Source organism: Poecilia reticulata, chromosome 9 (assembly GCF_904066995.2).
Source record: "Poecilia reticulata chromosome 9, P_reticulata-male-v2, whole genome shotgun sequence".
NCBI lineage: Eukaryota > Metazoa > Chordata > Actinopteri > Cyprinodontiformes > Poeciliidae > Poecilia > Poecilia reticulata.
The window spans coordinates 31,767,343-31,793,787 of NC_088838.1; the positions used below are offsets into that span (position 1 = coordinate 31,767,343).

At 37.0% G+C, this 26,445-nt stretch overlaps 1 protein-coding gene across 6 annotated transcripts in view; it reads right to left on the minus strand.

Moving 5' to 3' along the window:
- Positions 1-26,445, minus strand: part of slc39a14 (solute carrier family 39 member 14) — a 39,714-nt gene that overhangs the window by 6,793 nt on the left and 6,476 nt on the right. The window contains exons 1-7 of one of the 6 annotated variants that reach the window (XM_081610927.1): positions 25,786-26,000; positions 18,310-18,449; positions 14,558-14,721; positions 11,509-11,845; positions 9,377-9,554; positions 5,057-5,226; positions 2,168-2,290 (exon numbers count right to left, since the gene is read on the minus strand). In XM_081610927.1, coding sequence (XP_081467053.1) covers positions 2,168-2,290; positions 5,057-5,226; positions 9,377-9,554; positions 11,509-11,817 — 780 coding nt within the window. In that variant the 5' untranslated portion in view covers positions 11,818-11,845; positions 14,558-14,721; positions 18,310-18,449; positions 25,786-26,000. Of the gene's footprint in view, positions 1-2,167; positions 2,291-5,056; positions 5,227-6,196; positions 6,367-6,749; positions 7,123-9,376; positions 9,555-11,508; positions 11,846-14,557; positions 14,722-17,392; positions 17,485-18,309; positions 18,450-25,785; positions 26,003-26,445 lie in introns of those variants that run through there. The other 5 variants (XM_008417714.3, XM_008417711.3, XM_081610926.1 and 2 more) reach the window with 5 other exon arrangements.

Here is a 26,445-nt window from a genome sequence, read left to right on the forward strand (position 1 = left end):
TTACTTAATGAGCCAAAACTGTCAACAACTGAGGGACACAAAAGATTGCTTTTTAATTACATTACTTTTATTTAAAAGCTGTAAAGAATCAACACAACTAACATAACAATGTTTTAATACAGTAAAGAAGTCTGGTTTCCATAGAAAAGAGGTTTCTAAGTTATTATAGATCTGAAAATGACTTAGTTTTGTATTGTTTAAAAAAACAATCACTATCTTAATGTCGATGGTTTTTCTACACTGCAAAAACACAAAATCTTAGTATTTTTTGTGTAAAAATCTTAGTACACTTTAAATAAGAAAAATAATTAACAAGTAATTTTTCAGCAAGATATAGGAGCTTGTTTAAAGCCAATAATTTGTAAATATTGATGAAAAAAATAAAACACTACTTCTAGAAGCATATTATTTAGCTTATAATGTAACTGGAAGCAACCACTAGATGGCGCAGCTGTTTCACAATGAACTCCTGTATTTTATTCTCACTACATTTTGTGAATTAAATAAAACTGAATTTATTATCGTAGTCTCACAGTTTCAATCAGTTTAGTTTTTAAAGAGCAAAAATGGTCAGATTACAACAAGGCCACAAACCTGTAATAAATTATTTTGTTTGGGGTTAAAAAAAATTATAATGTTGAGAAGAATCATAAAACAAGCCACCATTGTCAAGAGCACAACTAAATATTTACAAGAAAAGCTCGTTTATTGGGAACAGAAAGAAGAAACCAAGTTAAATTGTATTCATTTTATTGCTCTGCATTATGAGGAGCATTTTTTTACAAACAATGATTCATCGTCTTGAACTTTGGCTGACGTGGAAAAATGCCCCGTTTAAACAAAGGCAATGCAAACAGGCTGTAGGGATTCTGAACATCCTTCTTCCATCACATCAGTTATTAGAGAGCAAACATCCCATCCTACAAGTCAAACCTGCTGCTGATTAGCTGAACAAGTTCAAGGTATTCACTCTGTGGCATGTCGGCAAGAAATACCAGTTGGAGCAAAAGTTTAGTCTGGTAGGCATACGTCAGCTGTGGAAATACATATCATAAAACCACAGAGCCTTACAAACTGATTCATATACCCTGACCTTTATTAACAATTTGTCTTATTATAGTCAAAATCTTTAGTGTGACAAAGCAACAAAAACTTTGAAGTTGGACTATGTAGAAACACTGAAGCAATGTTTAAAAATGTTTAATCAAGATAATTGCAAGATCTGTAATTAATCGCAATTAATCCAGAACTATATATCAACAAAATTAGAACAATTTTCAGTTAAAAAAAAACCTTTTTGCTGCTAAATGATTGAATAAATACACACATAAGATCAACAAATACTTCTTTAGAAATGTGGGCTGTAGATGCTAACATTAGCATTAGCTCCTGTGCATTGAGAAGCTATTTTAGGCTTGAGTAGCTTCCCTAGTAGGCTAACTCCTTTTAGCACAGCTTGACCATAGTAATAGTCTTTTTCAGGGTCTCATCAGATCGTTTTTTGACAAATTAACATCCAGTGGGCCGAGAGAAACAGCTTTGTTATACGCTCTTGTTTGCATTGTTTGCAAATATAAAAGTTCCAGCTTGGGACTATTGTACATAAAATAAAATAAAAACAATAAATTGACTAAAATCTATGTAATTAAGTAAAATTAACAAGTTAGAATTTGGATCTTACACAAAATGTAAAGTCAAAACAGTGAAAAGTAGCTTGAAGTTGACAAATGTTAAAGAATCTCAAAGACTCCTGGAGAATATTTGGGGGAGGCTGCAAACCTGGCTCAGTTTTTACCGGTTCAGTTGGGAAGAAGGACTGAATATTCAAGTAAAAACTGTGAGAGGTTAGTTAGTTGAAAGTTCATGTAAATCGAGTCTGCAAACCGGTGCAGCAGGTGGCACTCTTACATTGCCACCGATACCCGATCTAGACTATTTGTCAACATCAAACTAATGTGTGGGATTTAGCAAATGGAAACAATTTATCTCCTCCTAATTTTAGTAAAACGGAAACATTTAGTTAGGCTTAATCTCAAACAGCAAAAACAAAGAAAAAAAGTCTTTTTTTATGAAGAGTATGTTCACTTCGAGACCAATTTTGTCACATTTGAACCATCTTTGGATGCAGTAGTTGGACAGAACAAAAGCAGTATTGATATTAACTCACCCCTTGCTTTTGCTTAAGGAGAGCCTTGAGAACTTTTTCTGTGAAGAAGAAGAGGTAGAAGCCTCCGAAAACCACGGCCGATTTGGACACGTAGAAGTCCACCATCGGGTCGAAACCGAAGGCCTAACGGACACAGAGAATAATCTGTTAGTTTGAGGAGATTATCAGGAGTGTATTCTGTAAACAGGAGACAATACTGCTGTGTGTTTTGTTAAGGTTTATACAGTTATTGTGTTTCTGGTAAACTTTAGTGTGTTGAGGTTGTGTCTAGGTCAAAACTAGTTTATTTAATCATAAAATTAATTTTTAATCTCTTTACAAGTCGTTTTATTGGGCAGAAGTCCAATAAGAATCCATTATTTCAAGACGGATTCGAAGCTCAGAGAGTCATTTACCTGGCGCCCTTTGAGCTTAAAGGTGTTTTCAGATAATTCAAGGTACATGAATTCAAGGAGTTGCACAACTGCTTATTATGTTGGTCGTCCGCACAGTTGAGAAAATGTTTGACAGTATTTGAGTCTTAATCCCGCCCACTGAAAGTACTGTAACGCCATACACTGTAATAGAAATTTCAGTTAAACCCATAATTATTCACAGGCAGATATAAATTTAAATTAAGCTTTTATTTTACTAACATGCTTTTTTTTTATAACTGGAGGTGATTTTCACATTATTGCAGTGTCTGCCAACTTTAATCTGATTGATAATCTGTGGGAGGAATTGAAGATTAGAGATAGAGCAAAGGTAAATCAAAACACAAAAGAAAACATACTAAAATCTGGTTTTCAATAAAAGGAAGGATTTGATTACTGTAATGCTAATACAGATAGTTTTTTTTATTTTCAGAATAAAGTATGAATTAAAACACATTTTTTCCCCTTTCCTCTCCAAACAGTTTTAGAGGATGTCTGCTCACATTTCCTACTAGAAGCAAACATTTTAGTTGAAGGAAACACATTTAAATCAAAATCTGCCAGATGTATGAGTAATTTCTGGTCCAACTATATATTTTTGGCCCAAAGAAATAAAACTACGTTTTAGGAATGTAAGGTGTCTTAGTTTTACACTCCGAGCTGGTCTTAAAGCAGATTAGGAGCCTCATAATGCCAGCCCATTAAAGAGGCTTTAAAGCTTCACACAAAAGAGGATGAATTCAGAGCATTAGGCTTCCTCTGACATCTTCACTTAGCTTTTGTTTAATGTAAGCCAGTAAATAACTACAACAGGCTTTAAACTGGCCGTTAGCCTCCAGTTCCATCCACAAATAAAACGGTAAAAGTAAAATTTTAGCGTTTTATTGCATCATAACCGTCACATCTTTGAACAGAGCGGTTCCGACGCTTGATCCGATCACACCCAGACTCGGTTAAACACATGTGTGAAAGCGCTAAAGGCAGATTGAAGATGGCATGGATCAGAACACCTTCAGAGATCTTCTGAGACACTTTTATCTGCACTAGTTTAGCTTAGCGGTCTGAATACAATCTGCTCTGAGCCACGATGAAGCAATCCACTACCTGACCACTCACTGAACTCACAGGACGGCCATAGGGCTCAATTATTACCTTGGTGAAGCTAACGCTAATTAGCATTTAAGTAATAATAAACGACAAAATGCTTCCTGGCCGTCCCTGCAGCCCCTCGACTGAGTGAGAGCTGTTAGGGTGATGTTTAAGGAGCTTGTTGGGTTTTTATTTCAAAACGTAACCGCGATAAATTAATTTTTAATCCCACAAGGGACTAGTATTGAACCGTTTATTTTCTCGTTCCGCCATCTTGTGTCAGCGGCGCCCTCTGCTGGATGGCGACCAAACAACAACTCTACACCAAGTTCAAACGTACATTGTCAGTTAATCGATTGGAACTAATTTTAATCTAGTAAACAATAGATTTAATCGTAGTCGAATTGTTTGCATCCCTATTTGCAATAACTGGCAACGAGTCTTTAAATCAAAAGACTAATACTAATGAGTATTTTAGTAAATATTCTGACGATTAATCTAAAAAAGGCTTATTCTGCAGATGTTTTATTTACCAACTTAATCTTTTTTATACAATATTTAAAATATACCAACATATGCAAATTAATACTTCAATTCCTTTTTAGATGGGAAAAAAAATATTTTATTGCTTAAAATGTGATAAAAGCATTCCTTTTATGAACTCATGATCATTTGCAGCACAGGATGTATCTGCAACTAAAACTTAATACAGTGTATGGCTGAGCTGCTGATTATTTTCTAGGTTAACCAATTAATAACTGCATAGTAAAAGGTGCTTAATAGGAGATTTTATTTTTATTATTTTGCCGAATTTGAACAGGTGAAGCAAAAACTATGCTGCGTGAGGAGTTTTTGGTTTAACATATTTTATAGACAAATGTTTTTTTCATAATTATTCTAAATTCAAAATGTATGTATATTTTGTAGTTTTGCTTTAATTACTGCCCAAAGTGCCATATTCTTTCAGTAAATTATCTTTTTTGAGTTTGTATACTCCAGTTAATGATTAATCGATTGCTAAATTAGTTGATGATCAAATCAATAATCGATTAATCATGATTAATCCGATTAATCGTTTAAGCCCTAATGCATTCAATCAGTATTTCTATAAATTCATTGTTGTAAAGTAATCTACCTAAGCATTTTTGTGTCTAATGTGATTTAACCCTCATGCGGGTGTTTTTTTTTTTTTTCTGTGATTAATTAATCTAAAAAAAAAAATTACAAAAAGAAATTCTTATAGTAGAAACTCCAGTAGAAAACAATATCAAACAGTAGTTGAAGCAGGAAAAACCCAAGAAATTTCCAGGTGGATTAAATGATGTAAAATAAACACCGATGATCTTTGTGGAGAAATGAAAAACAGCCCTGAGGTATGTAACTCTACCTCGGGGATGAGCTGAAACAGGGCGTTGGAGTACAGCGTGCCAATGGCCAGGGCTATGAAGTAGAGCAGCAGCCGCTTGTAAAAGGTTTTCTTCATGAAGGGCACCACGCTGGCCCCGATCAGCGAACACAGAGAGATCAGTGTCACACACAGGAGCCCATAACCCCAAACTGACCAATGGAGCAGAAAGGAAAGACAAAGACAGCCAGTTAGTGTGGTGATTATCTTATCTGATTGATTATCAGGGTAAAAATCACAGAACAAAGATTCCTGTAGGAGAAAGAATTAAACAAGGAGCCCGTTATCCATTGGGAATCTGCCCTGAGGATGACTATTTACCTTCCTGTGAGGCAGCATTTGAAACCAGTCCATTTCATTCACAGAGGAAGTCATTACAGATACAGACCTTGTTCCAGGCTGCTCAGATGTCACTGCATACAGGGATACAGGAAAAACCTGAGCAGCGTCACTGCTAACAAAGGACACCAAACCAGCTGCACTGGAAATACTTTATGTATCTATGTGTGTTTGGTACTAGGGATGCACGATTTGTCGGCCTGAGCATCAACATCGGTCGATGTTTGTCATTTTTTTAACATATCAGTATTAATAACTAAAACTTGCTGCCATTTGTAAAAAGAGTCCTTTTGTCACAGAATCAAAAGGTTTCGGAAATTTATATATTGTATTTAACATCAGTTATTGGTCATAACAGGAATATAAATATCAGATATTGATATCGGTCTACATTTTCAGATCGGTGCCTCCCTAGAAAACACTAAATTTTTCTGTTTATATTGGGGCAAAATACAATTTATTTGGTCTTTACTGGATTAATGAAAAACCAGGTCAATTTTAAGTGTATGTATTTTATTTTGAATGTTCATGTAACATCTACACATAGATACAAAAAGCATGTCAAATGCCAGGTAAGGTTAAGAAAAACCACCATCAAGAAACAAAGGCAGGAAGAGGAAAACCACCAACTAGAAACCTGATCAAAGGTGAAACAACTCTCTCTTCAAAGAATGAAAGACTAACATATTTTTCAGCTTTTTTTCCCCTTATTTTTTGTGCTCTGAAAAGGTCTGGATGTGTAGAAAGGTGTAAAAGATGTACGAATACAGCCAGCTAGCAAACCTCGGGTATGAGCTGGAGGACGGCTGTGGAGAAGAGCGTGCCAATGGCCAGAGCGATGAAATAGTTCAGCGCATGTTTCATGCAATTCGTCTTCATCAGAGGTACGATGGCAACTCCGGTGAGAGAGCAGGCATTGATCACAGTCACGCTCAGAAAAGAAAAACCCCACACTGCACGTGGAATAAAGAGGAGCATTAAAACACTGGGAAGAGCCAACTGAAATTACGTCTAGTTTTCAGAAATGTGTTTTAAAAAGTCCACTTTTTTCCACTTTAAAAATGGTTTTGAATATTAGCTGTTGAACATAAAAGCTATAGAAGAAAAAAATAAAAGTAAACGTGATAAAATACCAACAATGCAAAGCCTAAAAGGTAATAAAAAAAACAATCAAGAGTTGTCACAAACAGAAAACATTAAATGTAAACTACAAAACAATAATTAAACCTGTAAAAACAACAAAAACATTAAGAAAAATCATCTTTTTTTATCCAAGGCAGTTGCATCTGTAAAGTTTCTCAAATAAAATGTGAATTTGTTAGTGTTAGTAATGCACCTGTTGATACATTGAGACATTTTCCCGCTCTTTGCACCGTGTGCCCTGTTGCCTAGCAACCGTTCCTGCATTGAACACTAGCTGCTAAAAATGGAGTTTGAGTTTTGTTGCCACTTATTTAATCATTTATTAAGTCCACTGAATTCATTAAATAGGGATTTTCTTGTTATAATTTTTTTTTAAGTAGATGACAAAGTACACAACCGCTTTAAAGTGTCAACTTTTGTACCACCTTTAATAAACAGCCACAGTTTTTGTCCTGTTGTCTTGTTTGAATTGTAAATTATTCACATTTTCAGGATAGAGGGAAGATGATTAAAATACTTTATGGCAGTACATTTGTCAAAAAGTAAAAATAAAAAATAAAAAGTTCCCAGAAAATTTTTTTTTTTTGTCTACATTTGAAGAAAACTGAACATTATCTCTAAATTACAAGATTTAACATGCCATTATTATTTTTCATTTTACCCTAAAATGTTTAGGAAAAAAAAGACATTTAAAATCAGAATAATGTGCATGCTCCAAAAAAAAAATTTTTTTGTTTTTTAGCCAAGTTTGTTTGTATAGCTTTATTTCTTTATAAAGAAATTAGCATTTGGAAACTGAATTTATGTATTTTATTTTTAATTTCCTGTAACAAATATTTCCAGTAATTCAAAAGAGTTGAAACTCAACCAACAAGCACTCAAATACTTTGTGAAGACAGTTGGTAATGATGATGGTAAAGCAGAAAAACATGAGCGAAGACACTAAACAGGAAAATAACTAATAATGTTTTTTAAAGATATTTCCACATAGGGTTCTGTGAACAAATTAAAATGTTCACATGTCAAAGCAGAGATAGCTGAGGCATGTGTCTAACCATGACGTCTGCCTCGGTGCTGCTGGGAAATCTCTGCAGGATCTGAGAGGGAAAACTGCTGAGGAGCCAAAATAAGCTTCTCCTAAGGGGGTGAGAAGAGGTGAGAGCGGCTGAGGAGGAAAAACAAATCTGTCGGTACAGAGAGGGAGGCCAAACTCTTCCTCTCACCTGTCGAATAATAAATACAGGACACTTTTCCCACAGCAAAATTCAAGCACTTCCAAGGTAAGTTTTCAAACCTTGCAGATAAAAACAATACAAATGAACTACAAATAGGACATTACTAATACTTTGTGGTAGTATTCCACATCAAACAGTAGGAACAAGTTAAACTAAAATATAACAAAATTGTATGTTTTGGAATGTGTCTCTACTGTTTCTCATCTGGTTAGTCTGAAAACGATACAAAACAATCTCTAAAAATATTCTCGCTAAGGTTTCTGGCATTTAATTTGGTCATTCTAACTGACCTAAAACAACAGAAGAGTGAGAAAATAAATGTTATCTTTCCAAATTCAGGCTCTTAATCCAACATTAGATTCCACTTTATTTAGAAAAAAACTTTGTAGTCTGAATATCAAGCACTTTCAAGGATTTTATATAGAATCAAGCACTTTCCAAACCTTGAAAACACCTACTTTCAAGGATCCCAAGCACCAGTTTGAAAACCAGCTGCAGAAATCTAAGTAATTTCACTCTTACAGATGTTCTCTGCAATATTTTCTGCAGTTGAAAAAGTAAAACAAAGTCTGTATGATCAACAACAACAACCAACAGAGGCCACTCTATTTCCAGTATCTTCAGGAAAAACTACTTCCAGGTTCTTCAAGGACGCCCTGCAGGCTGTGTTCATGCAGCATTATGGATTGAGTTACAGTGACTCAGCTGCTGATGAAAGATGAGCTTTGCTATGGCGACCACTTCATCTGGATTAGATCCATACCACAATATGGACATGCAGGTGAAGCATTATTGGTGAAGCTGAAAGGTTATTGAGTGATAAATACACTCCAAGACTAGAAAGTAGAACATTTGGGGGATGAATAATTTCACTTTAAATGTGCTTAGATGTCTAAAAATGACAGTGAAAGTGCTAGAAAAAAGTTAGAGATAACAACAAAATGTATATGCAGTCATAAGAGTCACTTATGCATAAATATGTAAAAAAAATTACAGAAAAGAAGAAAATAGCAATGCTCATGCTAAACCATTAAACACATAAGAGTTAGCTGAAACTAATGCTAAGCTGCTAAATACATAGAAAACATTAGCAGATGCTAACGCTAAACGGCTAAGTACATAAAAACATCAGCAGAAACTAACACAAAACCACCAAACACATAAGATCATTAGCAGAAGCTACAACCAAACTGCAAAATATATTAAAGCATTAGTAAAATAGCAAAGCTACTGCTAAACCACTAAGCATTAAATTAGCATAAGCTTCTGCTAAACACATAAAAGAATTAGCAGAAGCTAACGCTAAACCACTAACCACACTGAACAACTTAGCACAAACCAACGCTAACCGCCAAACCATTAAAAACATTAGCAGAAGATACTGCTAAGATGCTAAAACCATGACAGAATCAGCAGAAGATAACGCAAAACCACTAACCTCATTAACATTAAGCAAATTAGTTGAAGCTAATGCTAAATCACTAATCACATTAAAAAAGTAGCATCGTACCTTGTGACGAATTGAGGGGCTAGCATGCTAACTTTTATGCTTTTTCCCAGTAAGACACTGCAGCATTCTTCTCACCTTCTGCATCTGAAGGCCTGGGGGCGGGGTCAGTAATTAGCTCCTCCCCCTTTTTCGTCTTGCAGGTGCCAGCGTCCAGCTGCTGCAGCATGGTGGGGCACAGTTTCTGGAGACCTGGCCCGTCCAGCCGCGACTGCTCACTGATGCTGTAAATGGCCAGCGTGTCTGCAGGCAAGCACTGAGAAAGCAAACATTGGAATCAATCAATCAATCAATCAATCAATCAATCAATCAATCAATCAATCAGGACGGAAAAACCACAAACCTACTGCTCATTTATTAACATCTTTTCATCAAATATGACTTTTAAGAGGTTTTTAGATTTATTCAAAAGGGAATCAGGTTTCAAAGTAACTACAGGTGGTGTTTTTTTAATATACCAACCACTAATCATCTACCTGTGCTAAGCCTGTTGCAATAATCCAATAAATTAACTGAAACAAGTGTGATAATTTCCATTTGCATGATTGTTTTTATCTTTTTCTAACAAAAACTGGATAACAAAAGTCTTAAGTTTGGTGCTTAGGCCTCAACTAGCCCGTTCTCAAGCACAACTTTGTTTACAGAGACTTCATAATTAATCTTATTTGTCGTTTCTGTCGTTTTATTCATTTTGGATATTTAAATGTTTTCCAGTGACGCCTTCATCTTTTTGAGAACACAGCCTTTTTCCTGGAACAGTTACAAAATCACTGCAGCTTTAGGACACGAACAGAAACTCCTGATTTGATCCATGAGTAAAATCTGCAGTTCATTTTGTGCCAGAATCCTCTGCAACATTACATAACTGTTTAAATGTTCCCATTTCCTACCATATTATTTAATCTAGAAGGACAGGAGGTTATTAAACAAGTTCAAGGATAGTTTCTAGCAGATGTCTAACTCTATGCAGATGGCTCATATCTGACCGCATTACAGGTTTGCGTCTTGTTCCTTGATGTGCCCACCTGTTCAAACAAAAGACCTGCTGGTTTTTATCACCTTTTTCCCTTACAGCAACACCCAGCTGGGAACAAACCAAAGCTTTTTATTTTATTTTTCCAAGAACTCAACCTAAATCAATTCAAAAGCAGATCAGCGTCCGTGACACTAAGCATGGGAAGTATGAGAACTATGCCAGATTCTGCTCCGACACAAAGCTGGGGAACAAGTCGCTCCTCTTCCTCTGAGATGTGAACATGAAGGAGTAGCTTTAGATTTATTGGTCCAAGCAGAGATCAGACCAGAACCACATGAAGCAAAAACTGAACGTCAGGTTGGAAGAAAAACCTGCAGAATCTTACAAACCCAAAACGTTTTTCAGGCTCCAAATATCATCATTACATCCACTAGAAGTTAATATGGTACTTTAACTAGGCCTGCCATGATAACACATTTTACTGAACGATAACAAAACAACAGAAACAACAAATAAAATGAATTATAAAGTTTCTATAAACAAAACTGTCCGTCACGAAAGGTTTAGATGAGACCGAAGCACCAGACTAAACGCTTTCACCATCCAGTTTTGGTAGAAAAAGGGAGAGAAAAGAGAAAAGCAATAAATCATACAAATTAAAATTATTGAGTTTGTTTTAATTTAATCATGCGATTAATTTATTTGTTGCTTATAAATAGAGAAATTAGACATATATGGAATTTTTACACGGGCCGGCACTTTAATGCATTAAACATTTTAACAGCATCTGTTTATCTAAAAGATAAAATATTGAACATTTTAATTCAGATGAAACAACTACGGTGAAAAAAAATAAATATATTTATTTTAATTGTATTTTTGTTTTTATTATTGCCTCTTTTAAGACCTTATAATTTGTGTTTAGGTATTGTTAATAATGTCTTTCAAAAACACATAATTACTTAGTCGCATTTTCAAATTTCCTGTCAACTTTAAGCATTTTTTCACTCCAGGCTTAGCAAGTTTTCTGGGGGAAACCCTGGATCTGTTTAACCGTTTATATTGTCTTTTCCTCTTTAACAAACCTGCTGACTCACCAAAGATGTTGGAAAATATTTAGCTTACTAAGATTTTCTTTTTAAGTGTCTTTTGAGTCACTGTGATCCATAATCCTGACACATCGTAAAAATCCACTGAGTAAATATCCTGACCAGAGATAAAGAACAGTTCGTACCTTGGAGCCGTTTGTTTTGGGTGGCGTAACTGTCGTCGTCTTTGCCTCATCTCGGCCGTCGTTTGAGCTTTCGCTTTGGCTCTCACTCAGCAGCGCCAGGAGGGAGCGCAGCTGAGGCACCGTGATGGTACTGTTGTCTCCGTAGCGGGCCAGCAGGTCCTGGAGAACCTGGGCAGGTGACTGTGTGTCGCTCTGCTCCTGACACGTCACCTGGCCGGCCCGGCAGAGCAGCACGGCCAGCGCCAGCAGCAACACCGGCTGGGAGGTGATCGTCATAGTGACCCTGCCATGAGGGGACCAGATGGGCATGACTTCTTTAAAAGATGGCGGGTGTTATCTGCAGGCAGGAAACAAACAGTGAATCACACGTTTAAAGCTACGTCAGTCCAACTGAAAAACATGTATGAACATATATTCTGTTATAAGGTGACCTGTTATGCTCCTTGAACAAGTTGCACAGTGCAGTGTGACGTTATGAGTGCAAGATCCCGCCCCCATCTCCCTGCTGGAGGGCAAAGAGCTTTTAGCTAACGATGACTAGCAGTTATCAACATAATGCGCTAAATCTTAAATATGTGTCTGATATATAAAAGAAAAATGGACGAAGTGCTTTGCTACTAATTGTCAACACTACGGCAACGAGATAGCAAGGTCAGAAAAAAGTTTTAATTAAGAAAAAAATAACGAAGGAGAGGGAAGCAGTTCAGTTACGCTAGCTTGACTATGACAACCATAACATGTAGCTTTGCTGTGGAATTTGGCGTTTTTCAGTTCAGTTAAAAATTAAGAAAAAACAGCAACGTAAACACCAACTCTGATAGATCATTAGTAGAGCAAGTGTTTAAATTAGTTCATCAACCCCCGCAGCGTTAGATTAGCGAATAGTATTGATAGCTGTTCTACCACAGCGATCACACATTAGCGGCGTTTCTATCAGTTGCCACGGCAACGAGTCTGCGTATAGCATCGCCGACACAAAGAGTGACAAAAAAAAATACGAGTAGTTTTGAATTATTCTTCAATGTCTTTTTCTGTGCTAGCAGGACAAAAAAAAAACACAAAAACTTATTTTGCGATTCAAATCAGAAAAACAGTATGGCCGCTAATTATTTTCAACTTTGGGATTCTCGCCCAGGTTTCTAAAAACTTGGACAGCCCTTCTTTAAATCCAAATAAGCTGCTGCTGGCCTCATCCCCCCAACTCAACTTTTATACTCATGCGAAATTGGCTGCATCCTGAAGCGTACTAAACAACTGTACATCTTAGAAAAGCAGAAGTGGAGCCTCCTGCACAACTAACAAAAATGCAACAAGTGGTTTCTGTTGCATTCTTGTCTGTTCCAGCAGCCATTTTACAGCACATACAGTGGTAAAAACAGCTGACCAAACAAGCCGGAGTTCAGCTTGGGTTGCTAGGTAACAGACAGAACTCCGCTGGGGTTGCTAGGTAACAGCGCAGCGTGACTCAACAATCAGGAGGTTTTTGAAATGGCTCAATTTCCAGACACCAAAAGACATAAACTTGTTGCCATTTAACCTGTTCCATAAATTACAGCATGTGAACTGCAGATATGCTCCACTGCTGAAGAACCAATGGAAATTCAAGCTTCCACAGCAATTACACAATAACGCATTATGTAAACAAAACGTAAACATAAATGGATCCGTTTAATGTTAGATTCATTCAGCTGATGATTGTCTGACCACTACAGGAAACTCACTGAACACTGGGAATCATTTCCATACCATCGTTTGAACCATTAAGATGGAAAAAGAAACAAACTAAGAAAACAATCCAACAGCAGAGATTGTGACGTCACAAAAAGTAACCACCTGGTCACAGCACAGCAGAACACTGTGAATTCACCCCATTGTTCAAATATAGATAAACGCAATCATTTCCGTTTGAACTGAAATGATTCGTGATTATTAGTTAGCTTGCATAAATCTTTTTATTTTTAAAGTCCTAACTGTCAGTTTTGCCCATCTGAGACTGATCAATAATATGTTTTCAATATGTAATTTTTATAAAGGTTTTGTTGGATTTAGTGGCCTTTATTTGAAAGTAGTTTGACAGGAAGGGGGGGAATGAGAGAGGGGAAGGTGCGGCAAATGTCGCCAGGCCGGGAATCGAACCTGTGACCACTGCCACAGGGACTCAATGCATGGATCGTGCTTTGCCTCTGCGCCACCACAGCACCCCCATGTATTATTATTAATATATTGCATTTTGTTTGGCTGAGACTTCACAATCCATATGATTTATTGTTGCAGTTGTTTTGTTTATTTTGGATATTTAAAATGTTTCCACGTTCCAGTGCTAAATGTTCTTTAGAAATGAATGTTTCTTGATCTTTGAGGCCAAGTTGCATTGTTCTGCCTTTAGCTTTATATTAGTTAAAATGACAATATTATCCCTTATCGCAATAATTTCTAGGATAATTTATCTTCAAGGTAAATTTGTTATCTTGAAAGGCCTACATATAATCAAAATAATATCAGTTATCAGCAACGACACATTTTTATATCGACGCATCCATCCATCCATTATTTTTCTTCCAAAATCTAATTAACCAAATAATACAAGATTTTTAAGACCAGAGATATAGAGTGATGTCCTTTCTGTTTAAATATTTAATGTCATGTAATTATGTTCAACTTAATTAGATTAACTGGAAGATAGAAAGGTTTAAATCGAGTCAGGACATGCAGTTGATGATAATCCGGGTTCAGTAAAGCTGGTAGGCAACAGCAACTCAAATTACACTCCTTGAAACCTTGAAGGGACGTTGAACCCTGATGGAAGTTTTATACGTGCTGCTGAATCTAATCTCTGAAAGCAAATGGGTCCCAAAATATCTTTACAGAACAAACACGGGTGCATCCATCTTGTTTTACTCACTTCCTGACACCAAGTTTGATGCTGAGATTAAATACAAGCCCAGCATTTCTGACCCTGATTCACTTTAGAGTTGCCTGGAGGCGTAAATGTAAAGCTGGGCCAAACAAACAGAACCATTCATATTTGTGCTTGGGATGAAATGCTCACCTTTTTCCTCTGGACTCCCTGATGGTAGCTGCTACGTAAAGTGCTTGATTCAGTCCGTCTGGCCCGAGGCTCGGACCACGCAGAGCGATGCACTCCGTTTACCTCGTAGCCGAGACGGAAAAGCTGCCTGAAGGGAGCGGATGTGTCTTCGAGGTAGAGCTGGACTGTAAATAAAAGAGATAAACATTAAGGTCAGAAGGAAAAAAGAAAAAGCAGAGTAAGAAACATGAAGTTTGATTCAACCCACTCAGTTTTTTCTCCTCTATAACGTTCAGAGTTAAGCATTAAGCCATTCCTGATCTTTTCTAAAACTGTAGTGAGCATTCCTACTTGATTTGTACCCAGTAATTTTAAAAGGGAAGGTCACTTAGTGCCCTGGTGTTGTACTCCGGACAGAGAAACATTACAGCCACAAAAATGCAGTTCAGCTGCAATGAAGAAACACAGAAAGCTGCAAAACTATCACATTTCTGTGACAGAGAGCAAAGAAAGCAACAATCAAATAAGCCTCCTTTAACAAAAACGGCTTCTTCTTCTTTGAAGCATATTTCTAAAAACAAAACACATCAACTGTCTGCCCTTTTCCTGAATAGCAATTTAAAATGCACTTTCTAGATTAAAGGGAAAAGCAGCATGTAAGGAATGTAACATGCTCCAGAAAGTACTTTGTTACAGGCTGCAGATTACAGGAAGCACCTTGTGCTTTCTTACCAACAAGTAACTTTTATCCAAAAACTCTGAAATATTTAAATTAATCTGAGAAATTAAAACAAATTCTAGAACTTTTGGAGAAATTTCTGAGCTCCAAAAGTTGAAACTTTTCAAGAATAAAACATTTTTTTATATTAATCTCAGAACTTTGTTCTCAAAACAATTAAAATTGCTGAGCTATAATGGTCAAGAATTTGTTAGAACAAAAGTAAAACTTTTTATTATTATAAATTTTTAGGTCTCAGTAATTTGCAAAAAAGAAAAATTTGGAAAATTGTAAGAAAATAACTGCGTTTGTTTTTTTTAGATTAATATCACTACTTTTATAGAAAAAATTCAAAAATTCCCAAATTCCAAAATCAAAAACTAAAAGAAAAAGAAAGAAAAAAGAAAAAAATCATGGAAATTGCTGAGCTTCAAAAGTTTGAAAAAAAAAAAGTAAAAAACAAAAGTTTTAGATTCATTTCTGAACTTTTCTAGAAAAGTGTGAAAAGTCATGAATTTTTTACTTCTACACTCAAAAATGTCAAAGTTTTTCTGGAAATTTTCTAAGATTATTCTCTAAGATTAGTTTTTTCAAGCAAATTTTCCACTTTTGGAGCTCATAAGTTTCCAGGCATTTTTCTTTAGCAGAAATTTTTGTTTCTATCCACAACTACCTTGTGAATTGTCATGTGAATTTTGAAGTAAATATTAAAACGTTGCATTAAAAATGCAGGTCAGATCCAGTTCTGTGAGCTTAAAACACACGTATACATTTAAACGTATGAATCCATTGAACATTTAAATGTGAGTGTTTTCATCCATGTTAAGTCCTGCACTGGGTTTGATCAGCAAGTTTTCCTTTTCTTAACTTGTTTCCACATTTCTCTGGGCTGAAAGGAAACAACAAGACTGCCGTCTTCGATTAGTCCACCGCTCTGAATCGAACTAAACCCTGTCTACAAAAATCATCACGCTCCTGTTGATCAAATGGAGGCTTAGTGCAGTAAGAGGGAATAAAGAGGAAAACTCAAAGAGGAAGAAAAAAGATCATCATAAGCCTCCTTATCCGTTACTTTCTATTTCTGTATCTCCGAGTATTTGCAGTTTCACGATCGAGCAAAGAGTCAGAGGGCTCGGTACTGGCAGCTCTTGTTGTTGTTCAGGAGAACAGGAAGGTCAAGGCTGCAACAATTGGTCTATCTAGAGACTACAAACTGCAAACAGAACATTGAGTGAATAATAATAATAGGCTAAATATTTTTGGCACTAAGCAAGACATTCAAGTGTACTGAAGCTCAAGCTTTAAGATAAAATCTCAACAACTAACTAAACCTTGAAAGTAAAAAGTCTAAATCCTGTATTTAATCGTCTCTAAGTGAATAAAAAGGTGACGACATATCTGAGTTCACTTGAAATGAGACAAAACTGACCAGCACATAACTTTTCAGTAAGATATGATCTTGTTTTAAGCCAATAACTCCTTAATATTAATAAAAAAAATACTTACTCTGCTATCAGATTATTTCATTTATAACAAGACATTTTTCCAGTGTTATAAGTGAAATAATCTACCAATGAAACTAGAACTTTTTCAGGAATTATTAGTTTAAAACAAGCTCTTATATCCCTCTCCTCAGGCTGCCACCTTATCGTGGTGGAGGGGTTTGAGTGTCCCAATGATCCTAGGAGCTATGCTGTCTGGGGCTTTATGCCCCTGGTAGGGTCACCCAGGGCAGACAGGTCCTAGGTGAGGAACCAGACAAAGCGCAGCCTGAAGACCCCTATGATGGAGACGAAGGTTGGACTTGGTTTTCCCTCGCCCGGACGGGGGTCACCGGGGCCCCACTCTGGAGCCAGGCCTGGAGGTGGGGCAAGATGGCGAGCGCCTGGTGGCCGGGCTTTTACCCACGGAGCCGGCCGGGCTCAGCCCGAAGAGGAGACGTGGGCTCACCACCTGTCGGAGGGGCCAAAGGGGTCGGGTGCATTGTGCTATGGGCGGCAGCTGAGGGAGGGGACCCTGGTGGTCTGATCCTCGGCTGCAGAAGCTCTTGGGACGTGGAACGTCACCTCTCTGGTGGGGAAGGAACCGGAGCTAGTGTGCGAGGCTGAGAGGTTCCAGCTAGAAATAGTCGGCCTCACCTCGACGCATGGCTCTGGTTCTGGAACCAGTCTCCTTGAGAGGGGTCGAGAGGAGCCAGTTGAGGCTCGGGCATCTGGTCAGGATGCCTCCTGGATGCCTCCCTGGAGAGGTGTTCCGGGCACGTCCCACCAGGAGGAGGCCTCGGGGAAGACCCAGGACACGCTGGAGGGACTATGTCTCTCGGCTGGCCTGGGAACGCCTTGGGGTTCCTTGAGGAGCTGGAAGAAGTGGCTGGGGAGGGAAGTCTGGGCCTCCCTTCTGAAGCTGCTGCCCCGCGACCCGACCCCGGATAAGCAGAAGAAAATGGATGGATGGATGGATGGATGGATGGATGGATGGATGGATGGATGGATGGATGGATGGATGGATGGATGGATGGATGGATGGATGGATGGATGGATGGATGGATGGATGGATGGATGGATGGATGGATGGATGGAATCTCTTATATCTGAAAGTTATTTGTAAGTTAGTTTTGTCTTTTTCAATTGTACTAAGGTATTTGGACTAGTAACTAGATACAAATACTTGGTAATATTTTGTGTTTTTCCAGTTTAACATATAATAGTCTTGAATTTCTATTATGAATAAACACAAAGTGCCTTTATAGCCAATATAAGCTGCCAGAAGTGAAGCAACATCTTCTTCCTCTTCCACATTCAGTTTTTTAATGTCTGTTACACAACAGACTGGGACTTTCTGGAGTTAAAGTCTATCATCATCATCATCATTATACAGAAAAACAAAGATAATTAGAAGATATATCAGGCATCCTCCATTTTAACAAGGCTTAATATTTCATGTTCAAGAAAGAAGATCAAGACAAAGAAATGCAGCCAGTGTCGAGAAAAGTCGAGATCATCCCACTTCCCCATGCTGGAGATTTTAGTTCAATAGTAACAATAAATAAAGTTACCTTTAAAATTGACTAAACAGGTGACATCAGGACCCAACAGTAGACTCAGACGGTAATTAAACTAATCTGGTTGTTATTGAGTCCTGCAAACTTTGCTTCCTCTTTCACTTCGGCGATACGGTTTTCTTCGTTTTCAGCCTCTTTACAGATTGGAAAGGGAAAGATTTGCATTGGAAACAGAAAATAAAAATTATTTTTTAAGCCTCACATTAACACATTTTGTTGGATGATAAAACATCCAAAAAAATATTGCAATAAGTGATAATAATGTCATTTTGATACCATTTTCAAGTGGGATAATAATACTAGCATAACCTCTCAAAGATAAAAACAAACAAACTATAATTTCTAAAGAACATTCAACACTGGAACTGGAAAACTTTTTAAATATCCAATTTGACCCGTCACAATGAGGCGATAAATTATCCCAGGAGTTGTTGCAATAACCGATAATATTGTTGTTATGCGATTAATTGATTTATTGCTTTATGCAACAGGCCTAGTTTTTCCTTAATTGCTGCTCCGAGTTGTGACGCTTCCTGGACTCCAAACCTGCTCTTCAAGTCTGTATTCTCAGAAAGTTGCTATCACATTTTATTGCGCTGTGAGTCCAGAGTAGCTGTGGACTCAGAAAAACATAAAAACGGAGAGAAGCCACTGAGCAGTCAGACTGGATCTGCTGCCACCAGCAGGAAATGACAACTTCATCAGCCAGAAAATGAGAATGACGAGCCGACAAATTATAAATAGTGCAACATTCCCACATGCAAGAACGCATGAACTCACTCCACTCATCATCGGCTTCATCAGCTGACTGAGCAGAAAAACAACCTGGACGTCTGAGGTCAGGCACAGCAACAAACATCAAGCAGGAAACCAAAGAATACAGAATAAACAGTATAAAAAAGGTTCGTAATTACTCTCACCATGCAACAAATTCACTTTTTTTAAGTTTCACCGCAAAGGAGGAGTTTAAAACTCTTTAAATTGTGAATTAAATTGACAGAATCATTGATAGCTTCAGAGAAGTAGGCTGGTTATGACAAATAGTCTTGTGATAAATAATAATATTGTTGTTTTGAGACCATTTTCAAATTAATATACACATAAACTTTAAATTCTAATACAAACCGGATTCCAAAAAAGTTGGGACACTGAACAAATTGTGAATAAAAACTGAATGCAATGATGTGGAGATGGCAAATGTCATCTCCACATCTTTCTATTACGAATATTTTATTCGTAATAGAACATAGATGGCAGATCAAAAGTTTAATCTGAGTAAATGTAACATTTTAAAGGACAAATATGTTGATTCAAAATTTCACAGTGTCTACAAATCCCAAAAAAGTTGGGACAAGTAGCAATCAGTGGCTGGAAAAAGGAAATTGAACATATAACAAACAGCTGGAAGACCAATTAACACTCATTAGGTCAACTGACGACATGATTGGGTATAAAAAGAGCTTCTTAGTGTCAGTGTCTCTCTGAAGCCAAGATGGTCAGAGGATCACCAATTCCACCATTGTTGCACAGAAAGATAGTGCAGCAATACCAGAATGGTGTTACCCAGCGTAAAATAGCAAAGACTTTTAGGTTATCATCATCAACCGAGCATAACATCATCAAAAGATTCAGAGAATCTGAAACAATCGCTGTTCGAAAGGGTCAAGGCATCTACTGGATGCTCGTGATCTCCGAGCCCTTAAACGTCACTGCACCTCAAAAAGGAATGCCACTGTCAAGGAAATAACAGCCTGGGCTCAGGAATACTTCCAGAAAGCATCGTCAGTGAACACAATCCACCGGGCCATCCGCCGCTGCAGCTGAAACTCTACAGAGCAAAGAGGAAGCTATTTCTAAGCTCCACAAGCTCAGCCGTTTGCACTGGGCCAGGAGTCATTCAAAATGGAGTGAGGCAAAATGGACGACTGTTCTGTGGTCAGATGAGTCACGATTTGAAGTTCTTTATGGAACACTGGGACGCCATGTCATCCGGACCAGAGAGGACAAGGATAACCCAAGTTGTTATCAACGCTCCGTTCAGAAGCTGCATCACTGATGCTATGGGGTTTCATGAGTGCTGGTGGCCTGGGCAGCTTGCATGTCTGGAAAGGCTCCATTAATGCAGAGAACTATGTTCAGGTTCTAGAACAACATATCTAGACGTCATCTCTTTCAGGGAAGACCCTGCATTTTTCAACAACATGATGGCAGACCACATTCTGCAGCAATCACAACATCATGGCTACGTAGGAGAAGAATCCGGGTCCTGAAATGACCAGCCTGCAGTCCAGATCTTTACCTATAGAGAACATTTCGCGCATCATAAAGAGGAAGGTGCCACAAAGAAGGCCCAAGACGATTGAACAGTTAGAGGCCTGATGGGAGAGCAGTCCTATTTCTAAACTGGAGAAACTGGTCTCCTCTGTCCCCAGACGTCTGTTGAGTGTTGGAAGAAGAAGGGGAGACGCCACACAGTGGTAAAAATGGCCTTGCCCCAACTTTTTTGGGGATTTGTTGACGTCATGAAATTTTGAAACAACATATTTTTCCCTTTATACATTCTTTCAGTTTAAACTTTTGATCTGTGATTTGTGATCTATTGTGAATAAAATATTAGATGTTGGCACCTCCACATCACTGCATTCAGTTTTATTCACAATTTGTTTAGTGTCCCAACTTTTTTGGAATCCGGTTTGTAAACATTTAACACTGGAACATTTTAAATATCCAAAATAATCAAACAAAACAACAGAAACAACAAATAAGATGAATTATGAAGTCGATCTCAACAAAGCACCAAATTGAAAACTTTATCATCCAATTTCTGGTAGAAAGAGCAAGAAAACAATAAACGATGTAGATGGAAATTATTAATCTTGTTTTATCATGCGATTAATTACTTTATTGTGACAGGCAACATTGATTTTAAAAATTAGTAGATCATTTCACTTATAACAAAACTCAACATTTTTCTCATGTTATAAGTGAAATAATCTGCCAGTGTCACTAGAACAATAGTTATTTACTTAAAAGAAGCTCCTATTTCTTGCTGAAAAGTTACTTAGAAGTGAGTTTTGCCTTAGAGCACTGAGGCATTTGGAAACTAGGCCAAAATACTTTTTGTGTTTTTGCCTAAAAGTATTCCTCCAGTTTTAATTGCATTCTGCAGGAACAAGAATAACCAGCTTGTGGTCACAACTCTCTTTCTGCAGCTGCAGCTTAAACTCACTTATAAACGTCTCTCTGTTCCTAAAGGGCAGATTCACAAAATTAGCTAAAAAGAGTCAGCGCGGAGATATTTCTCATCCTTTTGTTTGACTAAAACTCTGTGGCATATCAGAGGGAATTCCTGAAGGTGTCCATCATGTAAACGAGAGCAGAGCCTCCCAGCTGCAGACGAGGTCTCCTCCTGCATCGGGTTTCACCTCAGCTCACTGAACTTCAAGTCTTCTAAATCTCAGCTACAGCCGTGCCAACACTGAGACTAAGAATCAATTAAACAGGCTGGAGAGGAGATTCGCACGGCTTTACTTTAACGTAATAATAGTGCGCTAATCTTCACTTAAAACTGTTTAAGTGCTGTCAGTGTTCTTGGTAAATTAATTACATTAAGTTTGTTGCAGCATTTTGCTTTTATGATCTGATTGCTCAAAAAACAAAATGACCAAAAGTCAAGCAATTAAACCTCCACGACTGAATAACTACAGATGGGAATAAATACAGATAATGAAACAAGATGCAAATTTTCCCTCAGTCTTAATTCTTAGTCCTAGTAAATGGAAGCGGCCCAAATTTTACAACAGTGTATTATAGGGATGGTAACATGAGTAAATGCCAAAGAACTCATGAAATGGAGTTTAAAAAGATTAAAATTTGCTAGAAAAACATCAGAAATTTTGAGATTAATCTTAGACATTTTTGAGAAAAAACAAGAGAATTTCTGTTTGAAATGTCAAAAATATGCTAGAAAAAATTTCCACATTTTCTGAAAAGTTTCTGAGGTTGGTCTCAAAATGTCTGAGTGTTTTTTCTAGCAAATTCATCTTTTCAAATGCAGAAATTTCCTTGTTATTTCTAGAAAATCTCAAAGATTTTTTGCCAGAAATGTATTCGTCTTTTGTTTCTATCTATGATGGCCCAAATATGTCAACATTAACACAAAGTAACTGCATTTTATCATATTTTCAAGTGTATTTATAGTTATTGATCTCACTGGAAAAACTTTGGAAAAAATAGTGACAACAGCAATTCCGACAATTTCAAACATTAATTGGAATTTGTTGTGAAAACAACAAACAACATTATGGGAAATTTAAAAAATTCCCATAATGATAAGAAATTTATCACAATAAATTATAAATGATGTGACAAATGCCCACACCAAGGTGCATGTTTACATTCACATTAAAATGAGAAGGACAAAAACAAAAAGGAAAAAAATATTTATCTTGCACCTAACATTTTCCATTTAAGAAAATTAAAGTCGGTCATTAAAGAAAAAAATCTCATCCTAAAAATTGGGCCACGTTTGTACCATTCTACACTGCAAAAACAAAATCCTGCCAAGAATTTTTGGTCTAGAGCAAATGTCTTAGTACACTTGAAATAAGACAAAACTCACACTTTTCAGCAAGATGTAAGAGCTTATTTTAAGTAAATAACTACTTAATATTGACATTATAAAGGTACGAGACCCATGGGCAGATTATTTCACTTCCAACAAGTCATTTCTTCCATTTTATAAGTGAAATAATCTGCCACTGGAACTGGAATGACTGACTGAAAACCAGATCATGTTTCTTGCTGAAAAGTTACCTGTAAGTTAGTTTTATCTCATTTTAAGTGAACTAAGATATTTGAACTAGAAATTAGACCAAAGCTACTTGGTAAGATTTTGTGGTTTTGCAGTGTAACAGTTGGGAGCCACACTTTGGACGCCTCTAATAATTGTTAACATAAAGTTACTTTACCTTTAAAGAACAGAAACCCAGAAACCTCCTGACTCCCTGCTGTCGCCTCCACCAAACTGATCAGCCTCCGTCCTCTGAGGATTTCACGTTTCTCATCTTGATTTATATTCACATGCAGGGCGGAGCAGCTGATTCATCAGCCCAAACCTGAGACCCTAATTACTGCTTCCCCCATTTCTCAGCCTGTCCCACCTGCAAACCCATCATTAGATGAGACAGTGGTGTTTGTGGGCATGATGTCAGCTCATTGTCTACGTCCTGCACACAGCAACTCCTGTCCAGCTGAAAATTAAAGGTTTTAGAAATGACTGCCGCTTAGTGAAGCGCTCACTTTTACCCCGAGGCCGGCTCTGAGGTCAGTAAACCAGGTAATGGCAGCCGCTGAATATCCACTGAATATCCAATTCTTCAGCTACTTTAAAAGGGGGACCGGGAGAAGTACGGAGGCACCAACATGAAAATTTCGTCTGATTTCTAGCAAATCTTCACCTCTCAAATATCCAATATTAATATTTATATTTTGGCTGATAAACGATATTTGCCGATATATTTCTCAACCGTTTTGACATCTTTGGAAATAAAAATTACAAGAATCAAATGATAACAATGTGGAAATAAATACCAGTTGTTGATTTCAACCTAGTTTTAGTTGTCGCCCCGATACCGATACGTTAAAAAATGTCTAATATCGGTTGATACCGATGTCAGTACTGATGTCTTGTGCATTTCTAATTTAAAGATACAATTTCTACAGTGGCCAACATGTGCAAATCGATATATGTGAAGCAAACACACATGAATGATGCAAAACCAAAACTAATGCGAACAAAAAATGTTCCAATGATAGAAATTAGAAGCAAAAGAGAAAATGTTACAAATAGCAAACAAAAAACTGCCATTGGCTTAAAGAACAACATAATCAGAGCAGCAATTAAGCCAAAACTTTTTAAAAAACAATCATTTTGCATTTAAGATGAAAAACCTTCTTCATCTGTTAATGATGAAGAACTCCTTAAGTGGGTCAGTTTTAGCTTCTCCTGATTCACAGTCTAAAGAAAGGCACCTTTTGCAACCAGTTATTATCCAAAAAAATGATTAACAGATTAGTGGACAGTGTTTTTTAACTACTGATGCATCCTTTGAAACAAATGATAAAGCATACACCAAAGAATACTAAAAGAAAAAGGCTTGAGTGGTTAAATAAAAGAATGTGCAGAATGTGCCAATTTGTTTATCCACTTAATCGGCAGAATAATCAATTAATAAAACGATCATTAGATGCAGCCCTAACATGCAATGATCTAAATATAGTACTGGCATCCAGAGTTTGCAGAGCAGTAAAAACTTTGACGCTTCTCTGCCCGGATTTATAATCATGCGGCCAGACAGAGATTTAAGGAGCGGCAAAAGCAAATGAGATGGATTAGGAGTGTTTGCTACCTACTTATAGTTTTATCCCGGTCATTTTACTGTGAAATATCATCTTTGATATTAAGCAGTTAGCATGTCATGGCAGTCATGAACCTGTACAGCGAGGTCTGTCACAATAACTAATGTTGCTGGATGATAAATGATATTATTGCACGAACACGTTCTCAAAGATCATTAAACTTTAAATTCTAATTTACTTTTAACCATAGAACAGGAAGGGATTTTAAATATCCAAAATAATTTAAAAAACAACTGAAACGATACATAAAATGAATTATTGCCTCTCTGTAAAAAAACCTGTCTCAAAATAAAAGTGCTAATTGAGACCAAAGCACCAAGCTGAAGACCTTTATCATCCAGTTTTTGGTAGACAGAGAGGGAAAAAAAATAGAAAATAGTTTTAATTTAACACGGGTTAATTGATTTAGGCCTATACAGCAGCATTGTTCTGTCAGAACCCTCTTTTGATTTGTAGGGAGACTGACTGCTACTGGAGATCCAGCACCACCATCTTCAACCACTCTGAAGATATTCTGATTATACGAGTTAGTTACTAAATTTCATATTTCTTTGGGATAAATCAAACATATTTACCGTAAATTAAATCATAATTTATACTGTGTATTTTTAATTTTTTTCTTTTCTGCTAAATGTCATCCTGCTTTGACTAACTGTAACTCTACTTACCGTTTTTGTTTATAGCAATTACTTTTTAAAACAGCCCGCTTTTCTTCTTCTGTTATCCAAATTCAGCTAAACAATGTAATTTATAAATATATTATTCATAAGAAAAAAGCATCAGAGCGCGTGACTGGTAGATCTGTACGTACTTTTAATCTGAAAACACTTTTCAGCAAAAAACATCGATAGTAGAATAGAAGTAAAAGATACTTTGTTATGATAGCTCTAAATCAACACATCTGGTTTAGCTACTGTCGTATATTTTATACTTTAGGCGGGTATGTTATGTCTGCCTTGTTAGCATATAATAAAAATCGTCTCAAGTCAGTAATAAGCTTGAATCAGGGTCGTCGGCGCCGGTTAGCCTTGAATCTGATAGTTAGCTTACCCGGTGGTGATGATGGGAGAGAGCAGGCTTTGACGTCAGCTCCGCTCAACCGCAGCGTCCACGCCAAACATCCACAGTCACATTAGAGACACAAAAACCACGTCCAGTGGGGGTAAACCTCGTCTGCTTTCATTCATTTATCTCGCTCTCTCTCTCCTGACCTCCGATTCATGACCAAACACAACAGGACAGGAGGATGTCCTGATAGGTTCAGTTTCCGTGGTGACGTCGATAGTTTTCTGCCGGATGAATTTTGGTGACTGTGTCGCCACCAAGCGGTTGAAATACGACATTACAATAACTATATATTAGTGCAGAACTGGGGTGTCCAAACTTTTGGTCACGCGGGACAAAATTATAAAGTCAAAAGTACTCGTGGCCCAAATTTTTTTAATATAAAACTACATAAATTCACTTACCAATAATAAACTCAACATACAATAAATCAATTGTTATTTTTATTTTTTATACTTTGTTTTTTATTGTTTGTTTGAATGAGAGCTACACACTGCCACATAATTTCCCTTTGGGATCAATAAATTATCTGTCCACTTAAACAAGCAAAGAATTAGGGTTTCGTTTAATAAAATTTACGTTTAAGCCACTTTAGATTTTTTTAAAAATTAAGAGTTTTCCAGGTTATTAAAAGAAAGACACCCA